Genomic DNA, 25,197 nt, shown 5'->3' with positions numbered 1-25,197 from the left:
TTTTTAAGTTTTTGTTTTCTTACTTTTCTCTTTCCCCAGTTGAATTTTTTTTCATGGGTTTATGTACAAATAATCTTTGATCCTCAATCAGATTTTTCACTGGCTAGAATTTCAAAAGGTATTAGTATCAATTCCTTCTCCTGACCTCTCTTACAGCATGCACTCACTCTCCTCATTTTTCTTCTCCATATTTTTTTCTTCTTCTACAAGTCTCTTCTTCACCTAATTCAAACTCTTCCCGGCCTCTTGCTGTCCTTCCAATATATGTTTTCTTCTCTTTCTCCTTTTTCATTATTTACTGTTTGCTCTTGAAAATCCATGCAAAAGTATCCCCTTTTTTATATAACCTGCATTCAGGGACACACATATTCTTGCTGTATGTCCTGTCTCCCCACACTGGTTACACTGTACCTTGTCACAATCATTAAGTAAATGAGAAAAGTCCCCACAAAAGAAATATGATTTAGGCTGACCAGCATATCTTAATGTCCCTCTATGACCAGCCACAAAAATAACATTTGGCAAGTGCTTCACCATGTTTTTTTTTTTGTTTCACATTTCAAAACACCTTCCAACCTCCACATTCCATTCCATACGTTTCTCTCATCTAACTTTCTCAATATTATCAACAGTTTCACACAGAGCCTGTATGCATTATTTAACATTGCCTTATTCCAATTCATCACTTCTAAACTAAAAGTAACATTGTTTTTAAACATTTAAGTTACTACCAGAAAACAAATAATTGTTCCATGGACAAATGTTCTTCTTTTTGTTACAGTTGCAGAAATTTCAGTATCAATCCATTAGTTTCAAATGTTAAATCACAAAAAGTCTCTGTCCCAATATGTATAAAAGATCAAATTTCATTAAGCTTTAAAACCCAGAACATTTACCAAATTGTCCCACACAAAATATCTATTACAGTGCAATTTTTTGTTCTTATTCTCACAGTTGGTCTTCTCTTCGTTTTAAAAAGAGTTTTTTTTCAGTTTGTTGCTGCACTCCTGTCACTAATGCATATGTCTTAGTTACTGCATTATCTGCTGCCACAAAGATACATTCTCAGTTTGTTGCTGCACTCCTGTCACTAATGCATATGTCTTAGTTACTGCATTATCTGCTGCCACAAAGATACATTCTCAGTTTGTTGCTGCACTCCTGTTACTAATGCATATGTCTTAGTTACTGCATTATCTGCTGCCACAAAGATACATTCTCAGTTTGTTGCTGCACTCCTGTCACTAATGCATATGTCTTAGTTACTGCATTATCTGCTGCCACAAAGATACATTCTCAGTTTGTTGCTGCACTCCTGTCACTAATGCATATGTCTTAGTTACTGCATTATCTGCTGCCACAAAGATACATTCTCAGTTTGTTGCTGCACTCCTGTCACTAATGCATATGTCTTAGTTACTGCATTATCTGCTGCCACAAAGATACATTCTCAGTTTGTTGCTGCACTCCTGTCACTAATGCATATGTCTTAGTTACTGCATTATCTGCTGCCACAAAGATACATTCTCAGTTTGTTGCTGCACTCCTGTCACTAATGCATATGTCTTTGTGGCAGCAGATAATGCAGTAACTAAGATACATTCTCGGTTTGTTGCTGCACTCCTGTCACTAATGCATATGTCTTAGTTACTGCATTATCTGCTGCCACAAAGATGCATTCTCAGTTTGTTCCTGCACTCCTGTCACTAATGCATATGTCTTAGTTACTGCATTATCTGCTGCCACAAACAGATACATTCTTAGTTTGTTGCTGCACTCCTGTCACTAATGCATATGTCTTAGTTACTGCATTATCTGCTGCCACAAAGATGCATTTTCAGTTTGTTCCTGCACTCCTGTCACTAATGCATATGTCTTAGTTACTGCATTATCTGCTGCCACAAAGATACATTCTCAGTTTGTTGCTGCACTCCTGTCACTAATGCATATGTCTTAGTTACTGCATTATCTGCTGCCACAAAGATACATTCTCAGTTTGTTGCTGCACTCCTGTCACTAATGCATATGTCTTAGTTACTGCATTATCTGCTGCCACAAAGATACATTCTCAGTTTGTTGCTGCACTCCTGTCACTAATGCATATGTCTTAGTTACTGCATTATCTGCTGCCACAAAGATACATTCTCAGTTTGTTGCTGCACTCCTGTCACTAATGCATATGTCTTAGTTACTGCATTATCTGCTGCCACAAAGATACATTCTCAGTTTGTTGCTGCACTCCTGTCACTAATGCATATGTCTTAGTTACTGCATTATCTGCTGCCACAAAGATACATTCTCAGTTTGTTGCTGCACTCCTGTCACTAATGCATATGTCTTAGTTACTGCATTATCTGCTGCCACAAAGATACATTCTCAGTTTGTTGCTGCACTCCTGTCACTAATGCATATGTCTTAGTTACTGCATTATCTGCTGCCACAAAGATACATTCTCAGTTTGTTGCTGCACTCCTGTCACTAATGCATATGTCTTAGTTACTGCATTATCTGCTGCCACAAAGATGCATTCTCAGTTTGTTGCTGCACTCCTGTCACTAATGCATATGTCTTAGTTACTGCATTATCTGCTGCCACAAAGATACATTCTCAGTTTGTTGCTGCACTCCTGTCACTAATGCATATGTCTTAGTTACTGCATTATCTGCTGCCACAAAGATACATTCTCAGTTTGTTGCTGCACTCCTGTCACTAATGCATATGTCTTAGTTACTGCATTATCTGCTGCCACAAAGATACATTCTCAGTTTGTTGCTGCACTCCTGTCACTAATGCATATGTCTTAGTTACTGCATTATCTGCTGCCACAAAGATGCATTCTCAGTTTGTTGCTGCACTCCTGTCACTAATGCATATGTCTTAGTTACTGCATTATCTGCTGCATTATCTGCTGCCACAAAGATGCATTCTCAGTTTGTTGCTGCACTCCTGTCACTAATGCATATGTCTTAGTTACTGCATTATCTGCTGCCACAAAGATACATTCTCAGTTTGTTGCTGCACTCCTGTCACTAATGCATATGTCTTAGTTACTGCATTATCTGCTGCCACAAAGATACATTCTCAGTTTGTTGCTGCACTCCTGTCACTAATGCATATGTCTTAGTTACTGCATTATCTGCTGCCACAAAGATACATTCTCAGTTTGTTGCTGCACTCCTGTCACTAATGCATATGTCTTAGTTACTGCATTATCTGCTGCCACAAAGATACATTCTCAGTTTGTTGCTGCACTCCTGTCACTAATGCATATGTCTTAGTTACTGCATTATCTGCTGCCACAAAGATACATTCTCAGTTTGTTGCTGCACTCCTGTCACTAATGCATATGTCTTAGTTACTGCATTATCTGCTGCCACAAAGATACATTCTCAGTTTGTTGCTGCACTCCTGTCACTAATGCATATGTCTTAGTTACTGCATTATCTGCTGCCACAAAGATACATTCTCAGTTTGTTGCTGCACTCCTGTCACTAATGCATATGTCTTAGTTACTGCATTATCTGCTGCCACAAAGATACATTCTCAGTTTGTTGCTGCACTCCTGTCACTAATGCATATGTCTTAGTTACTGCATTATCTGCTGCCACAAAGATACATTCTCAGTTTGTTGCTGCACTCCTGTCACTAATGCATATGTCTTAGTTACTGCATTATCTGCTGCCACAAAGATACATTCTCAGTTTGTTGCTGCACTCCTGTCACTAATGCATATGTCTTAGTTACTGCATTATCTGCTGCCACAAAGATACATTCTCAGTTTGTTGCTGCACTCCTGTCACTAATGCATATGTCTTAGTTACTGCATTATCTGCTGCCACAAAGATACATTCTCAGTTTGTTGCTGCACTCCTGTCACTAATGCATATGTCTTAGTTACTGCATTATCTGCTGCCACAAAGATACATTCTCAGTTTGTTGCTGCACTCCTGTCACTAATGCATATGTCTTAGTTACTGCATTATCTGCTGCCACAAAGATACATTCTCAGTTTGTTGCTGCACTCCTGTCACTAATGCATATGTCTTAGTTACTGCATTATCTGCTGCCACAAAGATACATTCTCAGTTTGTTGCTGCACTCCTGTCACTAATGCATATGTCTTAGTTACTGCATTATCTGCTGCCACAAAGATACATTCTCAGTTTGTTGCTGCACTCCTGTCACTAATGCATATGTCTTAGTTACTGCATTATCTGCTGCCACAAAGATACATTCTCAGTTTGTTGCTGCACTCCTGTCACTAATGCATATGTCTTAGTTACTGCATTATCTGCTGCCACAAAGATACATTCTCAGTTTGTTGCTGCACTCCTGTCACTAATGCATATGTCTTAGTTACTGCATTATCTGCTGCCACAAAGATACATTCTCAGTTTGTTGCTGCACTCCTGTCACTAATGCATATGTCTTAGTTACTGCATTATCTGCTGCCACAAAGATACATTCTCAGTTTGTTGCTGCACTCCTGTCACTAATGCATATGTCTTAGTTACTGCATTATCTGCTGCCACAAAGATACATTCTCAGTTTGTTGCTGCACTCCTGTCACTAATGCATATGTCTTAGTTACTGCATTATCTGCTGCCACAAAGATACATTCTCAGTTTGTTGCTGCACTCCTGTCACTAATGCATATGTCTTAGTTACTGCATTATCTGCTGCCACAAAGATACATTCTCAGTTTGTTGCTGCACTCCTGTCACTAATGCATATGTCTTAGTTACTGCATTATCTGCTGCCACAAAGATACATTCTCAGTTTGTTGCTGCACTCCTGTCACTAATGCATATGTCTTAGTTACTGCATTATCTGCTGCCACAAAGATACATTCTCAGTTTGTTGCTGCACTCCTGTCACTAATGCATATGTCTTAGTTACTGCATTATCTGCTGCCACAAAGATACATTCTCAGTTTGTTGCTGCACTCCTGTCACTAATGCATATGTCTTAGTTACTGCATTATCTGCTGCCACAAAGATACATTCTCAGTTTGTTGCTGCACTCCTGTCACTAATGCATATGTCTTAGTTACTGCATTATCTGCTGCCACAAAGATACATCCTCAGTTTGTTGCTGCACTCCTGTCACTAATGCATATGTCTTAGTTACTGCATTATCTGCTGCCACAAAGATACATTCTCAGTTTGTTGCTGCACTCCTGCCACTAATGCATATGTCTTAGTTACTGCATTATCTGCTGCCACAAAGATACATTCTCAGTTTGTTGCTGCTTTCTTCTTTTACTTTCTGTCACTGCAGCATACGTTTTAACTGCTGCATTCTCTTATGAGACATCACCTGGTTCGTTTTCTACATTGCCATCCTCAGCACGTCCGAAAAAGTTATCTGCTATCTTATCCCATGAAACGGCAGAACTGTCACCTAGATCGTCCTGCTTGATTATTTTAACAGAACATCATCTGCAAGCCATCCTGACACCAGTTCTGTTATCCACACCATGGAGACAGCTAAACACTGCTCATTTGTAACATCTACCATACAGAAATCTTTGTTTAAATTCTGAAGCTCCATATTGAACAAATTTTCTCCAAATTCTCACTTTCCATGTCTAAACTCTCCATAGCAATTCTCTTCTCCTCCTCCAAGTTGCTGCTTTTTCCCTCAGGCTTCTTCCTTACTGCTGTAGGAGCCCTCCGGTGCCATTTAGTAACTCCGAAGTGCAGGGGTCCTTTATTAAAATCACAAAATACAACATATACATTCTATATAATAAAATTTACACATTATTTTACAATTATTTACAAATATTTACAAGTGATTCAACAACTTAATTTTGTTTAAATTTCCAGTTCCCCCATTCTTTCTTCCACAATCAAAATTGTATATTCTTCAAAATTTCTGACAATACCAATTTTCCATTATTTTTTATCTCCTTCATTGTTTCATACCATATAATCCATATCATATAGAACAATTTATTTAATTTAGCTATATCCTTTTGCTTCCTTTTTTCATAATATCCATATTCTACTATATCCATATTTATGCAATTAACATTTGTAAGTCCTGTTAAATAGTTTTTGTCACATATTTCTTTCCATAATTGATTCACTCTATTACATTTCAAATAACATGTTCAGTAGTCTCTAATTCCCCACAATATATACAAACGCTATCTTTTATTGACTTATATGGCATATTTGACTTTACCGGTAACTTGTTTATAGATAATCTCCATAAAAAAAATCTGTACATTCTACACATTTTTCACATCTTTTCATTCTTGCTTTTAATGCCTTCGCTTTTTATCTTCTAGCTGTATCCAAGAATACACATAATAAAACTTTTTCATTATATTTTCATACCACGTTCTTCTGTTCTTGTCAATGTTTCTTAAATCAAGCTTCCACAGTAATATTTTTTTCTTAAAATCCAAAGATGAGGACACAAGCCTCGCAAGTGGCAACCTTTTATTCAAGTACAAACTATGTTTCAAGATAAAATAAGCACTTTTGCACCAAAATTGGGGCTTCTTCAGAGCACTGAAAAACAGCAAGAAACACAATTAAATAAGATCAATGTAATTCAGAAAAAAACAATCAAATTAAAAATGTATCCCTTCACAGCAGACTTGCCAATTCAACAACTGCTGCCATTGGGAGGTGCATGTGTTCTTCATGCGTGCAGTCTCCAAACAAAGCAGATCACTGCTTATGCAGCTCTGAGCTGTCCATACTTGCACACGGTTTATTTCAGCCAGTCTAGGCTGCCTCCATCTCCATTAGGATGGGCAAGTTGACATTGGCTGCTCACACTCAAACTCCCTCTGCAGCCCCCTATAGTGCCCATCCTACTAATCAAAAGAAAAATTGTGTAAACTCTTACCATAACCAAAGATGTCCTTCTCTTCCATGTTGCAGTATACAACATATGGTTTTACTCCTCTTGCAGGTATTTCCCACGGTATGGAAATCCAGGTAGAGATAGTTTGTTTGGTTACTGCCTTCCCTAGGGCTCTGGGATGGAAGGAGACAAAGAGTGGATCAGCATGTCTGATGGGCTGAGTTGTCTGTGAACATTCAGGGAGTGAAGTACTCTCTCACTGTCCCCCTGTGGGTTAGGGAAGAAGGTAGGTGGGTGGATGGCTTGATTCAGGGAGAGGTCATTCACCACCTTGGGCATGAATGAAAGGTTAGTTCTAAGAGTAACCCTGTCATTGTGGAAAACTAGGAAAGGTGGAATAGCCATGATGGCTTGCAGCTCTGATACTCTTCTGACTGAGGTCAAGGACACGAGTAGCACCATTTTCTATGTACAGTATTTTAGGGAAGTTTTGTCTGCTGGCTCAAATGGAAGGAGCATGAGCGTTTCCAAAACATAGTTAAGGTCCCATGGGGGTGGGGATGGTATTCTGGGGAGCCTAAGGTGAAGAACCCCTTTGAGAAACAGCTTAGCTGGTAGTCCAGACACTAGAGGGGGGTCCAGAGGAAGGCATGCTGAAATAGCAGACAAGTGGGCTTTAATGGAGGAATAGGCCAAGCCTGTCTGCAATAGCTCACACAGGTAAGACAGAACTAGAAAGGTCTCACTTGCAAGCGGGTCCAAATGTCTTTTGTGACACCATATAGAAAATCTCTTCCACTTTGAAAGGTAAGATTTTCTTGTATTTGATTTCCTGGCCTCCTGCAGGACAGCGAGCACATCCTCATTATAAAGGTGTCTGAAGCGGATTAGAATCCTATCAGCCACAGTGTCAGGTGCAGTAACTGCCACGGTGGGTGCATTTGGGATCCCTTGTGCTGTGTGAGAAGGTCCACTGTGAGAGGTAACTTGTGGTGATTGCACTTGGATAGTTGTAAGAGTAGGTGGAACCAGTGCTGTCTTGCCAGTAGGGAGTCACCAGCAAGATTTCTGGTCTGTCCTGCTGGATTTTCAGCAGGACCTTCTGGATGAGGGGGAAGGTGGGAAATGCACAGAGAAATTTCTCCTGCCAAGAGATTGAGAAGGCATCTTTTGCCAGTGCCTGAGGATGTGGTGTTCTGGTGCAAAATCCAGGAAGTTGCCTGTTGGTGGAGGAGGCAAACAGGTCTATTTGAGGTGTACCTCACCGGTGGACCAGATCCAGGAAGATATCCCTGTGAATTATCCATTTGTGGTTGTTTGTGATGGTTCTGCTGAGATAGTCTGCCTGGGAGTTCTGTAGAAAGGGAATGTAGACTGCCTGCAGGATCACTCCCTGTGAGGTGGCCAATTCCCATACTTAGCAGAGCTAATCTGCAAAGTAGGACTTGGGCCCTCCCTGTTTGCTGAGGTACCACAGGACTGTGGTATTGTCTGTGAAAATCTTTAGTGGGCCTTTCTGAAGATATGGTTGGAAGGCTCGAATGGCCAGGAGAATTGCCCTCATCTCTCAAACATTGAGGTGTTCTTGATTTTGTGGCTCTGTCCACAGACCCTGCACTGTATGATGGCCCAGAGTTGCTCCCCAGCCTAGGTCTGAGGCATCTGTGTGCATGATCTGTGTGGGTAGGGGTGGTTGGTGGGGAAGACCTGGTTTGAGAGTCATGTGTGTCAACCACCACTGGATTTATAGTTTGAGGCATGGTAGAAGGGGATCCCTGTACTCCAAGGGGTGGGAGTGTTGTGTCCAGACTAAGCGAAGGAACCATTGCAACTTTCTCATATAAAGTCTTTCTAATGGTAACATGGGGATAGTGGCTGCCATGTAGCCCAGGAGCCTGAGGTACTGCCTTGCTGTCAATGCTGTTGACTGAAGGATCAGAAGTAGGTATTCTGTAAAGTTTTCCACCTTATGTGGGGGGAAGGTAGGCTTTCATGAAATCTGACTGAATTCTGTACCCCAAGAGGACAATATCTTGAGTAGGTTCCAGGTGGGATTTTGGGAAATTTATCTGGAATACCAGAGACTGTAGGAGGGAGACAACCACGCATATGCATATATATGTTGCAGAAGGTTCTCCTTGTTGCCTGCCTGTATCAGCAGGGCATCCAGATAAGGGAATATCTGAATCTCTTTGTCCTGCAGAAGGCAATCACTGGAGCCAAACATTTGGTAAAAACCATGGGTGCAGTGGAAAGTCCAAAGGGCAAGGAAAAGAAATGAAAGTGAGAAGGGCCCACCAAGAACCTCAGGTATTTCCATTTGGAGTGGGCTGCACTCCCCCTATCCATAAGTCAAACTCCACTCGTGCAACCCACATGCAAGGTCTCAACCTGGTCTGTGACATTAACAGAACTTGTTGGCGGGATAGATTTGTGCCCTAACGACTCCCCCATATGTGGAATAGACTCCCCCTCCATGTCAAGCAGAGTACCACACTAGCCCTCTTTAAGAGGAACCTGGATGACTGGATGGGAAACAGAAAATATACCCCTGGGAATCCACCTGTGTCCCTGGTGAAAACGGAAAACGGGTGCTGACTTTGTGGGAATATGGGTGAAATTCTTAGCTAGGCTTATAAGGGTTTCTGGGCCAATAGCCTAGTATCATCCGATGAACCTACGAACCTAACATGCTACTTATTATAAACACCTCTGCGATTGCCATTACTTGGAAAAAAGGAAAGTACTTGTGGTTTTTTTTTTTTTCACAGCAACTACCTATTTGCCTTTCTTCATTCTTTATTGACTCCATAAGGTAAAACAGCTGTTTGCTGAGCACTTCTAAAATTTGTGCGATCTGATCACTTAGGTTCATAGATAGGTACTAGGCTATATGCCCAAAGGCATTTATAAGCCTAGCCAGAATGTGTTGGCTTTCGCTTCCCCCTTAGATAAGTTCCCTGTGCCTCTGTCCAGCTGAGCCACTGAAGTAATGCCCGGGGTAAACTTTCTGTTTCCCATCCACTCGTCAAGGTTTCTCTTGAAGAGTGTTAGCAAGGAGCTCTGCCTAATGTAGATTGGAATCTTGTTCCAAAGCATGGGAAGTCTCTGGGACAGGAATCTATCCCCCCAGCATGTCTTATTTATTGTTGTGGTGAGGTTTAGATTCCTAGAGCGTGTGGCTCGAGGGGATAAGGTTTTCTTTAGGTGGAGCATGTCCATCAATTCTGGGTTGGACATGGTCTTGTATGTCAGGCAGAGATCACCTCTGAGTAGGCGGTATGCAACTGAGTACAGCCGGAGTTTCTTCAGTCGAGCTGCATAGGGCATCTGTTTGAGGCCAGTGATCCTCTTGGTGAGGTACTTCTGTGGTCTTTCCAGCTGTTGCAGGAGTCTTGTAAGGTACATCCCAAATGGGGCATTGTACTCTATGATGGGTCTGATGAGTGATGAGTAGAGGGGCACAATGACCTCTTTTGATCTGGATGCAAACCCTTTTGTGATTAGGTGGGCCACATAGAAGGATTTTCTAACCACTTTGGCAATGTGATTATCAAAGGAGAGATTACTATCTACTTGGATCCCCAGATCCCTTATTATGTCTTCCATATTTAGGGGACTACCACCTATGTGGTAGTTTGTGGGTACTTTGTTTTTTCCAAAACGGATGACTATGCACTTTTTGGCATTTAGCTTGAGGCCATGATTTTGACACCAGGTATCTGTCTCAGTGAGACCCTTTTGGAGGATGTCTGTGTCAGCCGTAGAGTCAGTTATAGCCCCTAGTTTGCAGTCGTCTGCGAACTTGGTCAGCCAAAGTCCTCCTGTGCTTGCCTGTACCTCTGAGAAGTATATGCCGAGCATTCTTGTAGGTGCCCGTAGACTGCATTAGTAAAGGATTTTGCAGCTTGGACAGCGTTATCCTTTAGCATGGGGGCTTTGAAACTTTCCACCCCGGTCTTAAGTAAGTGAAATTTGCTTTTGAAAATTTATTTACGGTGGTTTCCTTATCCGGGGGTGGAGGTGGAATGTGGATATCCAAAGCGATTTGTTTATGGTCAGATCTAACCAGTGAGGGGTTGACCTCCGGTGTGGAACACCGGTCATCCATGTTGGTGATGACCAGGTCCAATATGTTGTCACCTCTGGTGGGAGTGTTGACCAGTTGATCCAGGGCATTTGAGTTTATAAATTCTAGGAAATATTGGGCAAGGGAGTTAGTACTTGAGTAGTTCTCCCAGTTAATGTTTGGGTAATTGAAATCACCCAATATTAGGGTGTTTGGTAGGACCTTTATGTTTCCCAGTGTTTCCAGAAATGCAGAATGGGGGTCTTGGGACATGGTGGGTGATCTGTAGCAAGCTACAATCTGAATTGCAGTTTTGCCCATTGTTAGTTGCACGTGGATGATCTCTGAAGCATCGTGCTGTGCCACTAACCTGGAGGTCTGGGTATCCTTGATGAATATGAATATGGATATGCCCCTGCCTTTTGTATTTCGGTCCAGGTTCTGTGGCCGAAATGTATGATATGAGTTGTAGCCTGGTAGTGCTGAGGTGCTCTCTACAGCCTTAAACCAGGTTTCGGTTACTGCACATATATCGATTTTCTCCACACTGAGGAGTGCCTCAAGTGCGTGCATTTTGAGGTTTAGTAGCATTACCCTCAGTTTTTTGTTACTTGTGCTATTTAAGATGGTGGGTTTGTCTTTTGAGCCTTGCCTAAAAAAGGCACTATGGGGGTGGCAGGGGCCCTTGGCCAGTATTCGAAAGCCTAAGAGCGACAGGTGCAAGCCGTCTCTAGCGAAGCAGCGTGGCTTGTCGAGCATGTCATCCCTGGCGGACAGACACTGGATCCCCTTTGAATGACACCAGAAACTTAGCCAATTGTTGAAATTGATAATTTTTTTCTTTATACCGTGGTATCATTCTTGGTGAGGCAAGCTGCTACTCAGGGTCAGGGTCATACCGGCCTGGGCTACGTGATCAGAGAGCTCTTCCACATCTCTTTTCATGTAGTCCAGGGAGGTAAGGCTCAGGCCATTCACACCAACATGGACAATGACAGAGTGCTTGTGTTATGTGGCGGATCCTGGCACCCATAAGGCAGCTAACAGTAACCTTCTCCTTATTCAGCCTAGTGAGCAGGACGTCAGTGTGCCTGACTATAGAGTCACCTATTACTAGTATGTTGGGTATGTTATTTTGCCTTAAGGGCTGTGATTGCGTGGCACACTGGTTTTGTGAAGTATGTGTTTCATGGTTTGTGTTGGGGGGTGGATGTTGCTTGGATGTCTGCTTTGGAGGTCTCTGTTGCTTTTGCAGATTTTTATTTAGAGCCTCTGAGTATGTTTTCGTGTAATTATGTGTGTTTTTTGCCGGTGCTGGTTTAATGGGTCTATGTGAGACTGGTGGTGTGATGCAAGTATTTCCCTTCTCCTCTTGACTGTCTGATCCAGTCTTGGGTTGAGAGAGCTTAGCCTCCAGTTTGGCTGTATAATTGCATCACTCGCATGTATTAGTGTTTGGTGGTAGGAGGAGAGGGTTGTCTGTGTACATGAGGCAGTTGTAATATTGCCTCAAAATGTCCAGATTCACCAGTTGGACTGCAGAGTACACCTGAAACTGCCCTTTGGACATGCCTGGATAGGTACAGTGAACTGTTTTCCTGAATGGCTGGTAAGGTTGAATAGAGAGCCTTGTCCTTCTGTACAGTATAGGGGGGTCTAGTGCTAGGGTTTATAAGTGCTTGCTATGTGTTTTGAGCAAGTGCTGGGCTGAGAAATGAATGGCTTGAGTGCTTAAGTTGAAAGTTTGTCTAGTTCCAAGGGAAAAAATGAAGAGGAAACTTTGTGGAGCCGGGAATAGTTATACCCTAGCTAACCAGTGCTGCCCGGTGGGCAAAACCGGGCAAATGTGGTTTTTATAGCAGGGAAATAAAAGAGATAGAAATTAGCCCAAAATGGCCAATAAACTACTAATTTCTACGCTGAAACCACTACTCCAAGGACAGATAGGCTGCTCAAAGCTCCCCTCTCTCACAGGTGAACAGAGAAACTTCATTCTATCCAAGTAAGGTATGGGCAAACAAAGAGATTTGTAACACAGCCCTGAATTCAGCACTAACTTGACGGGAAACAAGTATATTTGTTTGGGTTTTTTTTTTTCCAGAAAATAAAGCAGATACAATCAAAAAACACTTGATACTTATTGTTATATATCTCAGATCAGAGTTGTAGTCAATGCCCCTAGTAATAAAGTAGGAAGAAACACAAATACAGTAAAAGCAGATGAATAAAGTGCAATTTTTTTATATACATAAAACAACAGAAAACAAACAAACTGATTTAAACAAGTTACCCAATTAACCAGAAAAAAGCTCAAAACTGAGACCTGTTCCAGCAGTCTTCAATCAGACAAGTTCTAACTGCACACTCCTACTACTAGGGTGCAGGGGAACCTTCTCCAAAAAAAGATGGCCTGGATCAGTGCTCAAGTTATACAAACAAAGCTAGATTCTGCAGGCCTGAATCTGGTCTATGCTACAGCAACAAGGCGCACCAATTTCAGAAAGAAACAGTTCAAATAAGCAGGCACAATAAGCCTCTGACCAGAAGTTCCCAGCTCAGAAGGGCAGAATCCAGCCTCTCCTTCCACAAGAGTGCAGACCACAAACCTTCTTAATGTAGAATAAGCCCAAGTGTTTAAACCAGAACTAATACACTTTTAGAATAACAGACACTGAGCCTTCAATCAGCAATTCCCAGCTTAGAAGGATGTAAGCAAGCTGTCCTGCCACAAGAGTGTAGACCACAGACCTTCTTAATGTAAAACAACTGGTATGAAGCCCAAGTGCTTAAACCAAAAGACTTAGAATAACAGTTACAATTTAATCAGGCTACTACCAAGCAGTAATAAATGCAGCAGAATAAATAAAATTGAGTACTTTTAAGAAGAGGCAAAAGCAAAATAAAGTAGGAGGAAACAAAAATACAGTAAAAGCAGATGCATAAAGTGCAATTTTTTTTTGTTAGTAAAGTGTAAGGAGAGAGGAAGGAAGAACCTAAGTGGGTTGGCCTTCTCAAATCTCTCTGTATTAAGTAGAGTGAACACTAGACTCAGAATATGATCTCACTGTACTCGGTTAAGTGAGCAAATGAGATGGACCCAGGAGGAGTGTTCAAAGACAGACTTACAGGAGGTGCGGGGAATTCCAGAGCCACCGACACTAACACCAAGACAAGAACAGGGAGGTTGGATGGGGAACTCACTGCAGAGAGACACACAGCACACTATTCAGTGAAACACACAATTAGGTAACAGAAAAAATGAAATACAGTACTTTTAAAACTGCAAGTTTGTACTTAACAGAAGACTTAAATATAGTACTGCAAGTTTGCACTTAACTTCAGCTTCTAATGCAGGTGATTGTAGCCAACCAAGTCTCTCAGAAGTTGAGCATAAAATGAATTCTCAAATTTTGTGGCTAGCACTTAAAGTACAGAGGAACTTGCACTTTAAATGAAGCTATGTGACACTTAATAGCGCCAACCTGACAAAATTCAGCTCATTTAGACTTGCAATCAGCCCCAGTTCTCACATACTAGCAATGCAAGACTACAATATAAATCATGTTTCAATGATGAACGACTTGCCACTATATACAAAGAAAAATACTCATCACACAAATGCAGATCAATTACTAACTGATTCTGTCACATCTACAAATCCATCTTCACATACTTTACAGAAGTTCATAAACTAAGTTAAAAAATTGCTTAATAAAATATATCTGACTGTAAAATCTGGCAAATACTCATTGTTAATAAATAAAAAAAATGTAATGTAAAAAAGCATTAATATTATATGAGTGCATTTGTTCCTATACACAGAACTTCATCAGACAGAAGTATCCAACAAACAACACTCATTTACTAAATGAAAAGGGGCAATTCATCAGAGTAAGCAGATTAACTGATGAAGGCAGCTATTTTTACAGGGGGCTACCCATATGAGTAAGCAGAAAATGGCTGTATTTAAGGTACAAAAGATAGGCTCACTAAGTTTTAACCTTGCAAATTAGCTGCCCTTGAGAGGGCAAAATAAGGTTACTATTAAAAATGGCAAAACATGTAGTATGTCTGCATAGCCGGCCTTAGGCATAGGCCAACTATTTACTTGGTGTAGGTAGACCAGGATGGGGGCACCAGATGGTGTGGTAGGGGGCGCCGTGGAGCCCTTTTACCTAGGGTACCAGTTGACCTAAGGCCACTCCTGTATGTCTGCTCATTAAATGAGAGAAAGTCTGAGAAACATCTGGAGAGTTCTCAAGGTTTTTACTGATATAATTGCAAAAATAAGGGAGGACGCTTGTTCATTACAAAGAGAGTGAGAAATCTTAAAATATATTTTTACGTAAGATTGAGTGATATGTTTGATGATGCAACAAACCAGTAGGGATGTACATGTTTGGTTTGCAATTATTGTAAGTATATTAACCAGGAAAAGTCAGTAGTGATCAGGGATAAACATTTTCCGGTCCCTGGTTTATTTACTTGCAAATCAAGGTTTGTTGTTTATGTTGTCATATATTCAGCATGCACAGCATTTTATACAGGAAGGTTTCATAGAATTCATGAGTAGCTACATGCTGCTGAGATTAAAGATTTACTAATGCATTAGCCAAGTGTGCAAACATGTGTAAAACAATTATTATCCAAACAACCCTGCTCATCCTCTGCAGATAACCTTCCTGTGGTATATGTCAAAACTGCTACTAATGCCATTGTATATCTAGTCTCCATCCTTATAAGCAGGTCAGTAAAAGAATCCCATAATCCTATCATCTGGAAAAAATGCCATTATCAACCTTTTCCAAATAAAGGTGGTGCTTCTATCGTAATATCTAATTTCAGACTCACTGCCATCTTATCCCTCCTCTCATATTGGAAAAATGTGACCATAAACAACTACTCCAGCATCTCTTAAAGGAACAATTCCTAACCAATATTCAACATTGGTTTAGACCTACTCATAACATGTCAACTTTCTTCCTAACTTTTATAGATACCATAAATAAAGCCAGGGATAGAGGTAAACACGTGTCTTCCTTATTACTAGACATGCCAAAATGTTTGACACTAAAACACCTATTACAGTTGTCCACATTGGATATCTCACAACCTACTCTTCAATGGTTTAATAATACTTGTTAGAATGCTACCAGACAGTCAAGTGCAATTTTCCCCTTTCCCCTTACCCTATCCATCATTACAGGTGTACCACAAGGCTCTATCCTTCGTCCTCTTCTATTTAATATTTTTTATAAACAATGTTCATACTGCTATACAAGCATCCCTTGTGCAGTATGCAGATGATTCGACCATTATCTGCCTCTCAGACAATCTAGAAAATTTAGAAAAGATTACACAACATGCTTTTAGCTGTACTGAAAACTGGCTTTGTAGCCATCACCTCCTTCTTAATGCAAAGAAAACCAAACTCCTTTTATTTTTCCCCAAATCATTTACCCATTAGAAAAATAACTTTGAGATCACATCTCTAAACAATACCCCAGCTGAAGTAATGCCCCTTACAAAACTGCTGAGGGTTACAACAGAGGACAACCTCAAATATGACATCCACATACAGCACAACATAAAAGTGACAAACAACTAGGAATCCTGCACATAGCCAAAACATTCCTTACTGCAGCTACCAGTCACTCCTGCCATTACATACCTACTCCCCTATCTATTATATGGTTCTCCCATCCTGACTAATATCCAGGCCACCCTAAAATGTAAACTAACATAGTGTTACAACCAGGTAGCTAGATCTGCAGTTCATATAAGTCACAGAATATATGACCGAAATTGGCTAGAATTATCCCACCAACTAAATTATACCCAACTTCTCTTAACACACAAAATCCTACTTCCTGCGCAGTTATAAGTACATTTTTCTACCACTACCTCCAGGATCGTCCTCTTCGATCTTCTGACATAAATCTACTTCATATCTATAAGTCTGACCAAACCTGCAGTCAAAGTCCGTACTCATGTCGTTTTGCAAAAGTCTGGAACACAATCCCTGCACCAATCAGGCAATACATGACATTAATTTATTTAAGCTGCAACTAAAACAATTCCCCTCTGGTTCCTGGCTTTGCACATGCTGTTCTCCTACCTAATAATTTTAGTTCTTATTTCTCTAACACCTATATACATCCTATGTCTCCTTTTCCTTGTTTTTATTTTGCTAACTCATATTTCCTTTACACTTAATCTTACTTTTTTACTCATTGTTTCTCCTGCCTCCCATATCTACTCCATGTATTACCTCTAACAAATACTTTTTCACAGTCTCCCCTCTCTTCCTCTCCTCCTTCTTAGCCACTGTTTGAATTTTCCACTCTGACATTTGCTTTATGAGTGAGCAATAAACTCTTTACTTATAGCATGTCAATATGTTTCATAGCTAAATAATATTGTATTCATCTTGTTTTAATGATGGCATATGTGTGTTATTCTAGATGTCATATGTGTAATAAAATTTGTATTAATCTATATATTTACAGTATTTTGTAATATCATGTCAAACTTCACTTATGCATATGTATTTTCTGTTCTTTTATTGGTGGAATGTTTCTCACTGGGCTCTGTTGAAAACAGATAAAATTGCCCAGTCTCACTTTTCCAGTAAACAAATGTCAATAAATAAAGAAGTAATATGTAAGAATGTTAATAATGTGCGCTTCATTTTTTCTATTATAGACAAAGTTAAAAATTTGGGAGGTAGATGTAATGACAAAAGACGAGTTAGACTGCAAGGAACAGCTTTGCAATTTAAATTAGAAGCATGTCAGTCACTGGGCTATAATGATTAAGAAAATTTCAAATTTCAAAGTTTATCTTACAAGGAAGAAATTGAAACATTAACTTTTTGTTCGTTTTTAATCATGTGACTTGTCACGTGACTAATATATATGAGTATTTTTTTTGTTTGATACTTCTGTCTGACGAAATTCCATTTATAGGAGTGAAAGCGCTCACAGAGTATTAAAGTTTTTTTTTACATTACAGTTGTTTTTAATCTTATTTTTTTTTTAATTTCTATAAATTTATAATTGTTGAGTATTGTTGGAAGGTTTTTAGTTTAAATATTCACTGTTCTTTAACCACACAGTATAGCAGAATGAGTTACTTGCATTACCTTGAACTGTGAGAATGTAATTTTTTTTAGCTTTTCCCTCGACATTGGATGCAATGCAGGTGTAAGTCCCACTGTCCGACAACTGGGAACGTACAATTTGCAGTTTGCTGCCTCCAGAGAGGACATGCATTTCTAGTGATTCTGAGTTTCCTGTGGTAAGGACAGAAAAAGGTGTAGAAGATGTTAGATTATTAAAATAAGACAAAAGTTTAATACTGCTGCAAGAGAAAAGCAATAAGGCTTCTGTCTGTATTTCTACAGTACACAGAGGTGGAGGAGTAATGAACAGAATTTCTTGTATCTAAAAATTTCATATCAGTTGACACATCACAATCAGTTTGTTTGAATAAAACAAAAAAAACCCAGTAATGATCTTATAATTTTACTCTATTTTCTTATAAAAATCTAACAACTTTGCTGTTATCACATTAGTGATGCAAACTTAAAGTAAGTCCATACAGAATCAATCTGTCATTTCTTTCCAAATAGCACATCTCTGAGATTATCACAAGGTCCATGTGCATGGAAAGTCCTGTTTTTTCTCTTTGACAGGGGGACTCACAAATGTCACAATAACTGACCATTAACAGGACTTCTAAGCTCAGGGCATGCTGTGCTTACAGATAACATATACGACAGGACTAGCATGACAGAAAGGCATATCATTAGGTGCAAGACAACTATTTTTCAGTATTACGTATAGTTTCTTATTAATAAAATATGTTAAGAAAAACAATGACAGTTATTCAGATGGCATACCCTTCAACAGATTTCCACTCGCATCAAGCTGTTATATATCAAAATATGTTACTGAGAGAAAGTACAGTTGTGTAAGTCATCAGATGTTCAAACAGATCACTTTTGCAGCAGTGCAAAGCTTTGGGTTCCTTTTTCTTGCTTGACACCCGCCCTTAGCATGAGAGCATGTGCCGGTACAAGAGGGATATACTAGCAGACCAAAAATCAAAGATTTCTTGCCCAAAGGGTGGCTGAAGCTTGAAGCTCAAAAACAGTTTAGTCAGAAACAGTAAAGTTTGTCATGTCATGTCTGGAGAGTAGCCTGGGAAGAATAGGAGATAAGGAAAAACGAGAAAGGTGGGAAAGTGCTGATCCCATAAGAGTGATATACTGAAACATCTACTATTATAGAAACTTAACTTACACAACTGTTCTATGTTCTTCATTAGACCACTGTTATAGTAGCCAAAAGTGCATGGGATGATTGGCATACTTCAGGAAGAAAGGGTACATGGAGAGAGTCTAGAAGGCCTTGTAGCTTGGCTTTTACAAATCCCGTTCTAGCTCTGTAGAATGAATCTGGCTTGCAGTGCCTAGTAAAGGTGTATAGAGAAGACTAATTAGCTGACCTAGAGTCCAAGGGTCTCTATTAGATGAACGAATGCTTAAAATGTGGAGTACAACATGCTCGACAGCTTTTAAGTGAATGTTCATCTAATTGAAACCTCAGAATGTCGAAACAAGGAGTGTATATTTGACCAGCTGTCAGGAAGCCAGTGGCTGATGTCAGAAAGTTCACCCTGCCTAGCCGTTCTTATGATCCTCCACTGTGGTGCGGTCTTGATGGTGACCCTGTGTAATGTTATGACAGTCCTTCACTGTGGTGTCATCTTGGAGTTAGTATATTTAAGTAGGGGGGGGGTGAAGCCCACCACTTTATTTTGTTTGCCGATTTTTTTTTTTTGGGGAGGTTGTAATGGTGTAGAATACATTTTATCCATCAGCCGTTGGCTTCCTGATGGCTGGCCAATTATACATTTTCAAAACTCCTTGTTTCAACATTCTGAGGTTTTGCTTAGAGGAACGTTCACTTAAAAGCTGTCGGGCATGTCATACTGGACATTTTAAGCGTTCGTTCATCTAATGTAGACTCAAGTCCAACTCTCTCCAAAAAGCCTCAAAATACTCACATCACAGGTAGAGTGAACTCTGGTTTCTTGAGGTGGGCTTATACTGTGATGTGAGAAACAAACCTGGATTGCCTGAGACAGCCATCTGGAAATCGTTTACTAAAATACTAACTGCCTTTTCTTTTTACCATCAAAGGAGACAAAAAAAAAAGAAGTTATGTACTCACCATAATGTTCCATCTGTGTTGTAGATCTTCATTCATTCTTGATGAATGGGACTCAGTTATGATCCCCCGGAACTGGCTCGGTCGTTATACAGCTCGCCCCAGCATAAAAAGTCTCGAGTTAAGACTCTACTCATAATGCTCCTCTCCAACACCTCAAATCGAGTTTGCAGACCATAGCAAGAGTGTACACAGAAACTGTAAGTAATGTGCAAGGTAAAACCCTATGGAAATCCAGGGCAAGGGTTCAATTCCCCCCAGGAAATCTACAGGAAGGGGAAGGGGGGTGGGATGTCAAGAATGAACAAAGATCAACAACACAGATGGAACATTATGGGGAGTACGTAACTTCTTTATCTGATTTTGTCAATCTTCTTTCATTCTTGATGAATGAAACAGAGTCCCCAGCTACTTTACTTTCTGGGTGGCCTTATGGAAGGATATTCTTGAGAACCATAGAGTCAAAGGATGCTCTTCCCATGGAGGCCATGTCCAATTTATAATGAGTGATAAAGGTATGAGGCATAGCCCAAGTTGCAGCTGCACATATTTCATCCATGGAAGCTTTTGAATGAAAAACAGCTGATGTGGCAAGTGATCTTGTTGAATGTGCTCTTACACATGCAGGTAACTTTCGTTTGTTATGTTAATAAATAAATAAATAAAAGTAACACAATCTCTCAGCCACCTAGATAAAGTCACTTTTGACACAGCTTTTCCTACCTTTGGGCCAAAAAAGGAAATAAACAATTGATCTGTTTTCCTGGACTCTTTAGTCCTATCAAGGTAAAAACATAGATGCTTATGAACATCCAGTAAATGCAAGCAATATTCACCTTTATTGGAAAACGTGGGGAAGAAAACTGGTAACTCAGTAGTTTAATTAATACTGGGTTCAGAGGCCACCTTAGGAAGAAAGGAAGGGTTACTTCTGAACGACACCCTGTCTTTAAGAAAAATGATATAAGGGGTTTTTGCACATAATGGTGGAAGTGATGGCTACTAGAAAAACAGTTTTCCGGGAAAGAAATTTGAGATGCAAGTAGCCACTGGTTCAAAGGGAGGTAGTACTAAAGACTGCAAAACCAAGGGTACATCCCACGGAGCTAAGGGATCTTTGAATGGACGTTTTAGGTGTAAGGCACCTTTGAGAAAGATCTTGTATAGGCAATGGGAAATTAAAGAATGGTCATCGTATCTGTTGTGAAAATTAGAAATGGCTGCTAAATGAACTCTAACAGTGGAAGCAGAAGCTCCTTGCTCAAAAAGGGCGGCTAAAAATATCAAAACATTTTCAACAGGTGCCAAAAAGGGGTCTAAATTGTTTTCAGAAGCCCAAATTGAAAATCTCATCCATTTACTGGAATAGAATCTCCTGGTGGAAGGTCTATGGGAAGGCAGAAGAATTTCTTGTATGGGGGAAGTAATATTATTCTGCCTGGTGACTAACAGAACTGGAGGACCCAATCTGTGAGCTTGAGAGTGCATAGATCGGGATGCAACAATCCCTGCGGGTGAGACATCAGGTCTAGAACTGGGTCCAGAATCCACGGATGGTGAATCAAGTGAGGCCATGGAAAGGTGAACCAAACTTGCCTGGGCCAGAAAGGAGCAATGAGGATCATTTTGCTTTGCAACCTTTGAGCTTTATTTAGGAAGGGGGTGTGGGGGAAAAGGGGGGAAAGGCATAATGAAGACCCGAAGGCCAATCGAGAAGGAGAGCATCTCTTGGGGGGAATTAGGGCAAAGTAGCTGCTGCACATGTTGTTCATTGGGGAGGCAAAGAGATTGCAGCAAGGCTGGCCCCAGTGGCCAAAGATTTCTTTTGCCACTTTGGAACTGACAGACCACTCGTGAGGCAGTAGAATGTGTCTGCTCAACTTGTCCCCTATCATGTTGGAGCTCCCTAGGATATGCATTCCCACAAGAAAGTGGTTGGAAGATATCACCCATTGCCACACTCTGAGAGCTTCCCTGAAAAAGAGGTAGGATTTGGTTCCACCTTGTTTGCTGATGTATCATACCAGTGACATGTTGTCTGATTGGATCGCAACTGTTCCCAAAGGAAGAGCAGACTGAAAGGCTTGCAATGCTAGGAGCACTGGTCTCACTTCCAAAACACTGATGTGCAAGTTGGCCTCTTGTGGAGACCAAGTGCCTTGGACTGTTCTTCCCAGATAATGACCCCCCTCCCACCCCATATAGGAGGCATCCATGGTCACTATGGCCTTGGGTTGAGGGGGAACAAAGGGACAGCCCATTAGAATTTCTTATGACTACATTCACTAGGATAAATCCTTTTTGCAATAGCCTGTTGCTAAGACCTGGTGAGTCATCGGATGAGACAGAATGGACTACTGACAAGCCAGAAGCCATTGAAGTATCCTCATGTGAAATCTTGCCAAGGGAAGCAAGGTGATGACCGCTGCCATAGATCCTAGGTCTTGAAGGACAAGTAAAATGGGCACTTTGTTTTTTACTAAAATGAGCTGAACTTGAGACCTTATCTTTTAGAAAAGGAAGAGGAGCTATGCATGAAACTGTGTTGAGGTGGGCTTCTATGAATTCTAGGTCCTGAGTGGGAGACAGCTGTGACTGTTCTTTGTGGACTGTTATGCCCAGAGCACTGAACAACTGTGTGATGAAGTCTGTGGCTTGAAGTAGTAAATGCCTGGTAGGGGTGGTGAGGAGCCAGTCGTCTAGATAAGAAAACACCTGGAATCCGTGCAGTCTCACGTGAGCCATGAATGTCGCCATGCATTTTGTGTACACTCTTGGGGCTGTGGTGAGGCCAAAGGGCAGCACACTGAAATGAAAATGACTGGCCCCTATTTGAAAGTGGACATACCTTCTTGAGCGTTTGTCCATCTTTATGTGGTAATACATGTCTTGAAGTTCTATAGAGGACATCCAATCATTTTCCCCTAGAAAGGGGAGAACAGACTGAACCGTGACCATCCGGAATTTTGTCTGCTGAACAAACTTATTCAGAAGGCCGAGGTCCAATATCAGCCTCCAGTCTGTTATCTTCTTTGGCACTAAAAAGAACTTGGGGTAAACTCCGGATCCTATTTGGTCTGGTGTGACTTCTTGGATGACTATTTTTTTCTAGAAGATTTTGAATCTCTATGGCTGCTTGATCCCTCTGATTGGATGGAACATCAGGGATTTTTCTCAGTGATCTCTGGAAAAGGGTGAAAGGGATATGATAGCCTCTGGTAATGATTCTCTGTATCCAAGCATTGGAGGTTATTTGTCAACAGGCTGTTGAGTGCAGTGAGAGTCTTCCCACGACTGCTTCCAGAGATAAGTAATCGGGCCCCCTTTCAGGAGAATTGGTAGAGTTGTCCAGAGAAGGAATCTCTGGAACCCTGGTTTTGTGGGCCACCTCTGTTTCACAGTCAGTGTCTTCCATCTGAGCTCCCCCCTCTGCCCCAAGGGGAGCTGCCACCATGTCTGTCCTGGAAAGGCCACCAGGACTTCTTGAACCACATCTTTCCATGCCTCTGATTCCTTGAGTAGGATCGCTAAGGAGAAGGAAAAACAAATGCCCCCAGCAGACAGGGTCTTTCCATCCATTTCACACCTAGCTAGTGTGCCCCTCACCTTGGGGCCAAACAAAGATGATCCTCTCGGTTAGGAGGATGCACAGTAGGACTTTCATTGGCGAGTTCCTTCTTGGTGGCAGCCACCACCACTGTGGCATCTACTGCTAAACCCTTAGCCCAATATTGGTGGTTCTCTGGCACGGAAATAATTTTGTCTGGTCTCCAGACAATAGATTCTATGGAGTTAGGATCCTTCCAAGCCCGCTGCGCGATCAGCTTAATAAGATCGTCAGTGGGTGGGGTCACCCAGGAAGTAGATGGTTAAGCACTGAACGCTTGCAAGTAAAATGATTCCTCTGAGGTCAGGTCTTGGGGTTTCCAGTTATCCCTCTGCTTGAGGATCTCTAGGATGTCTCCAAAAGGAGACATCTTCAGGGGTTGACCAGGGGGAATCTTCTCCTTCATCAAAATCCGTGTTCTTGGTGACAGATTTTTCTGGAGAATCTAGGTGCTTCCTCTTGCACACCTTCATATGGGAGGGGTCTCTCAGGAGGAATCTCTGAAGAAGACTCTGAAGAAGAGGGGCCTTGCACAGGGGTAAATGGAAGCTTTGGTGCTCGCTGTCCTGTTGTGAAGATTGGTGTCAGCTCCAGATCAGAATATATGTTAATGCGACACTCCAACACAGGAGGGACCAGATGAGACCCTGCAGTGGCTAAAAGCTTTCTCCATAATCTGCAAGGCAGGACCCCCCTGAAGAGGAGTGGGAGCCCGGAACCAAGAAAGACTACCTCAGAACTGAGGTCACATCCCACTCTGAGAGTGCGCCCTCCAAAGCAGGAGCCAGGCAAGGTCCTACAACTGACAAAGTCCCGAGAGCCAAGGTCATTTCCGAATAAAAAATAGGAGCCGATCTAAGACCCTTGGAACCAGCAGTGGAGTCTCAGCCATGAGAACCTGTTGGTTCTGAGAAGGGAACTGAAGAAGTAAGAGCAACGTCTGGTGATGAGGTAGGAATGCCTAATGGCACCAGAACAGCTGGCACTGGGGGGACTGAAGTGCTGGGCTCCAAAACTCAGGTGGAAGTCAGAAGAGGAGATAGTGCAGGAATCCTTGGAGAAGATACCCCAACTCCAGGAGGGAGAGGGGCCTGAGAAGGGGCAGGAATACCTCTGACTACCAACAGCTGTTCCACCAATCTCATGATGTCTACCTCAGAGAGACTCCTGGAGCACTGAATGAATAATCCTGAGGGAAACTCTAGTCGGTCCAGAAAGGGACTGAGCAGCTGGCCAATAAATGGGTCTGTAGTAGGTGAATACCTCATCCTGGGAAGATTCAGATCTGGTTTCAGCACCAAGGGGGTGGGTAAAGCCTGCTAAGGCACTGTTGGAGAATTCGGCACCAAGCCTTAAACCAAAGATGGTAGTGCCACTGCTGATGCAGAAGGCACCATAGTAGCAGTAGTCGGTCCCGAGGATTCTTGAATTTGTAGCTTCGTTACCTTTGCTTTCAGTTC

At 41.3% G+C, this 25,197-nt stretch overlaps 1 protein-coding gene across 1 annotated transcript in view; it reads right to left on the bottom strand.

Annotated features, from left to right (window-relative positions):
- HMCN1 (hemicentin 1) overlaps positions 1-25,197 on the bottom strand; it is a 5,606,893-nt gene that overhangs the window by 1,392,464 nt on the left and 4,189,232 nt on the right. The window contains exon 63 of the mRNA XM_044085314.1: positions 18,039-18,188. Within this exon, the coding sequence (XP_043941249.1) occupies positions 18,039-18,188 (150 nt within the window). The remainder of the gene's footprint in view (positions 1-18,038; positions 18,189-25,197) is intronic.

This window comes from Protopterus annectens, chromosome 10.part0, assembly GCF_019279795.1.
Source record: "Protopterus annectens isolate FY-2018-M chromosome 10.part0, PAN1.0, whole genome shotgun sequence".
Taxonomy (NCBI): Eukaryota; Metazoa; Chordata; order Ceratodontiformes; family Protopteridae; genus Protopterus; species Protopterus annectens.
Note: the sequence above shows the minus strand (reverse complement) of the source record. Positions and strands in the feature narration are given on the sequence as shown.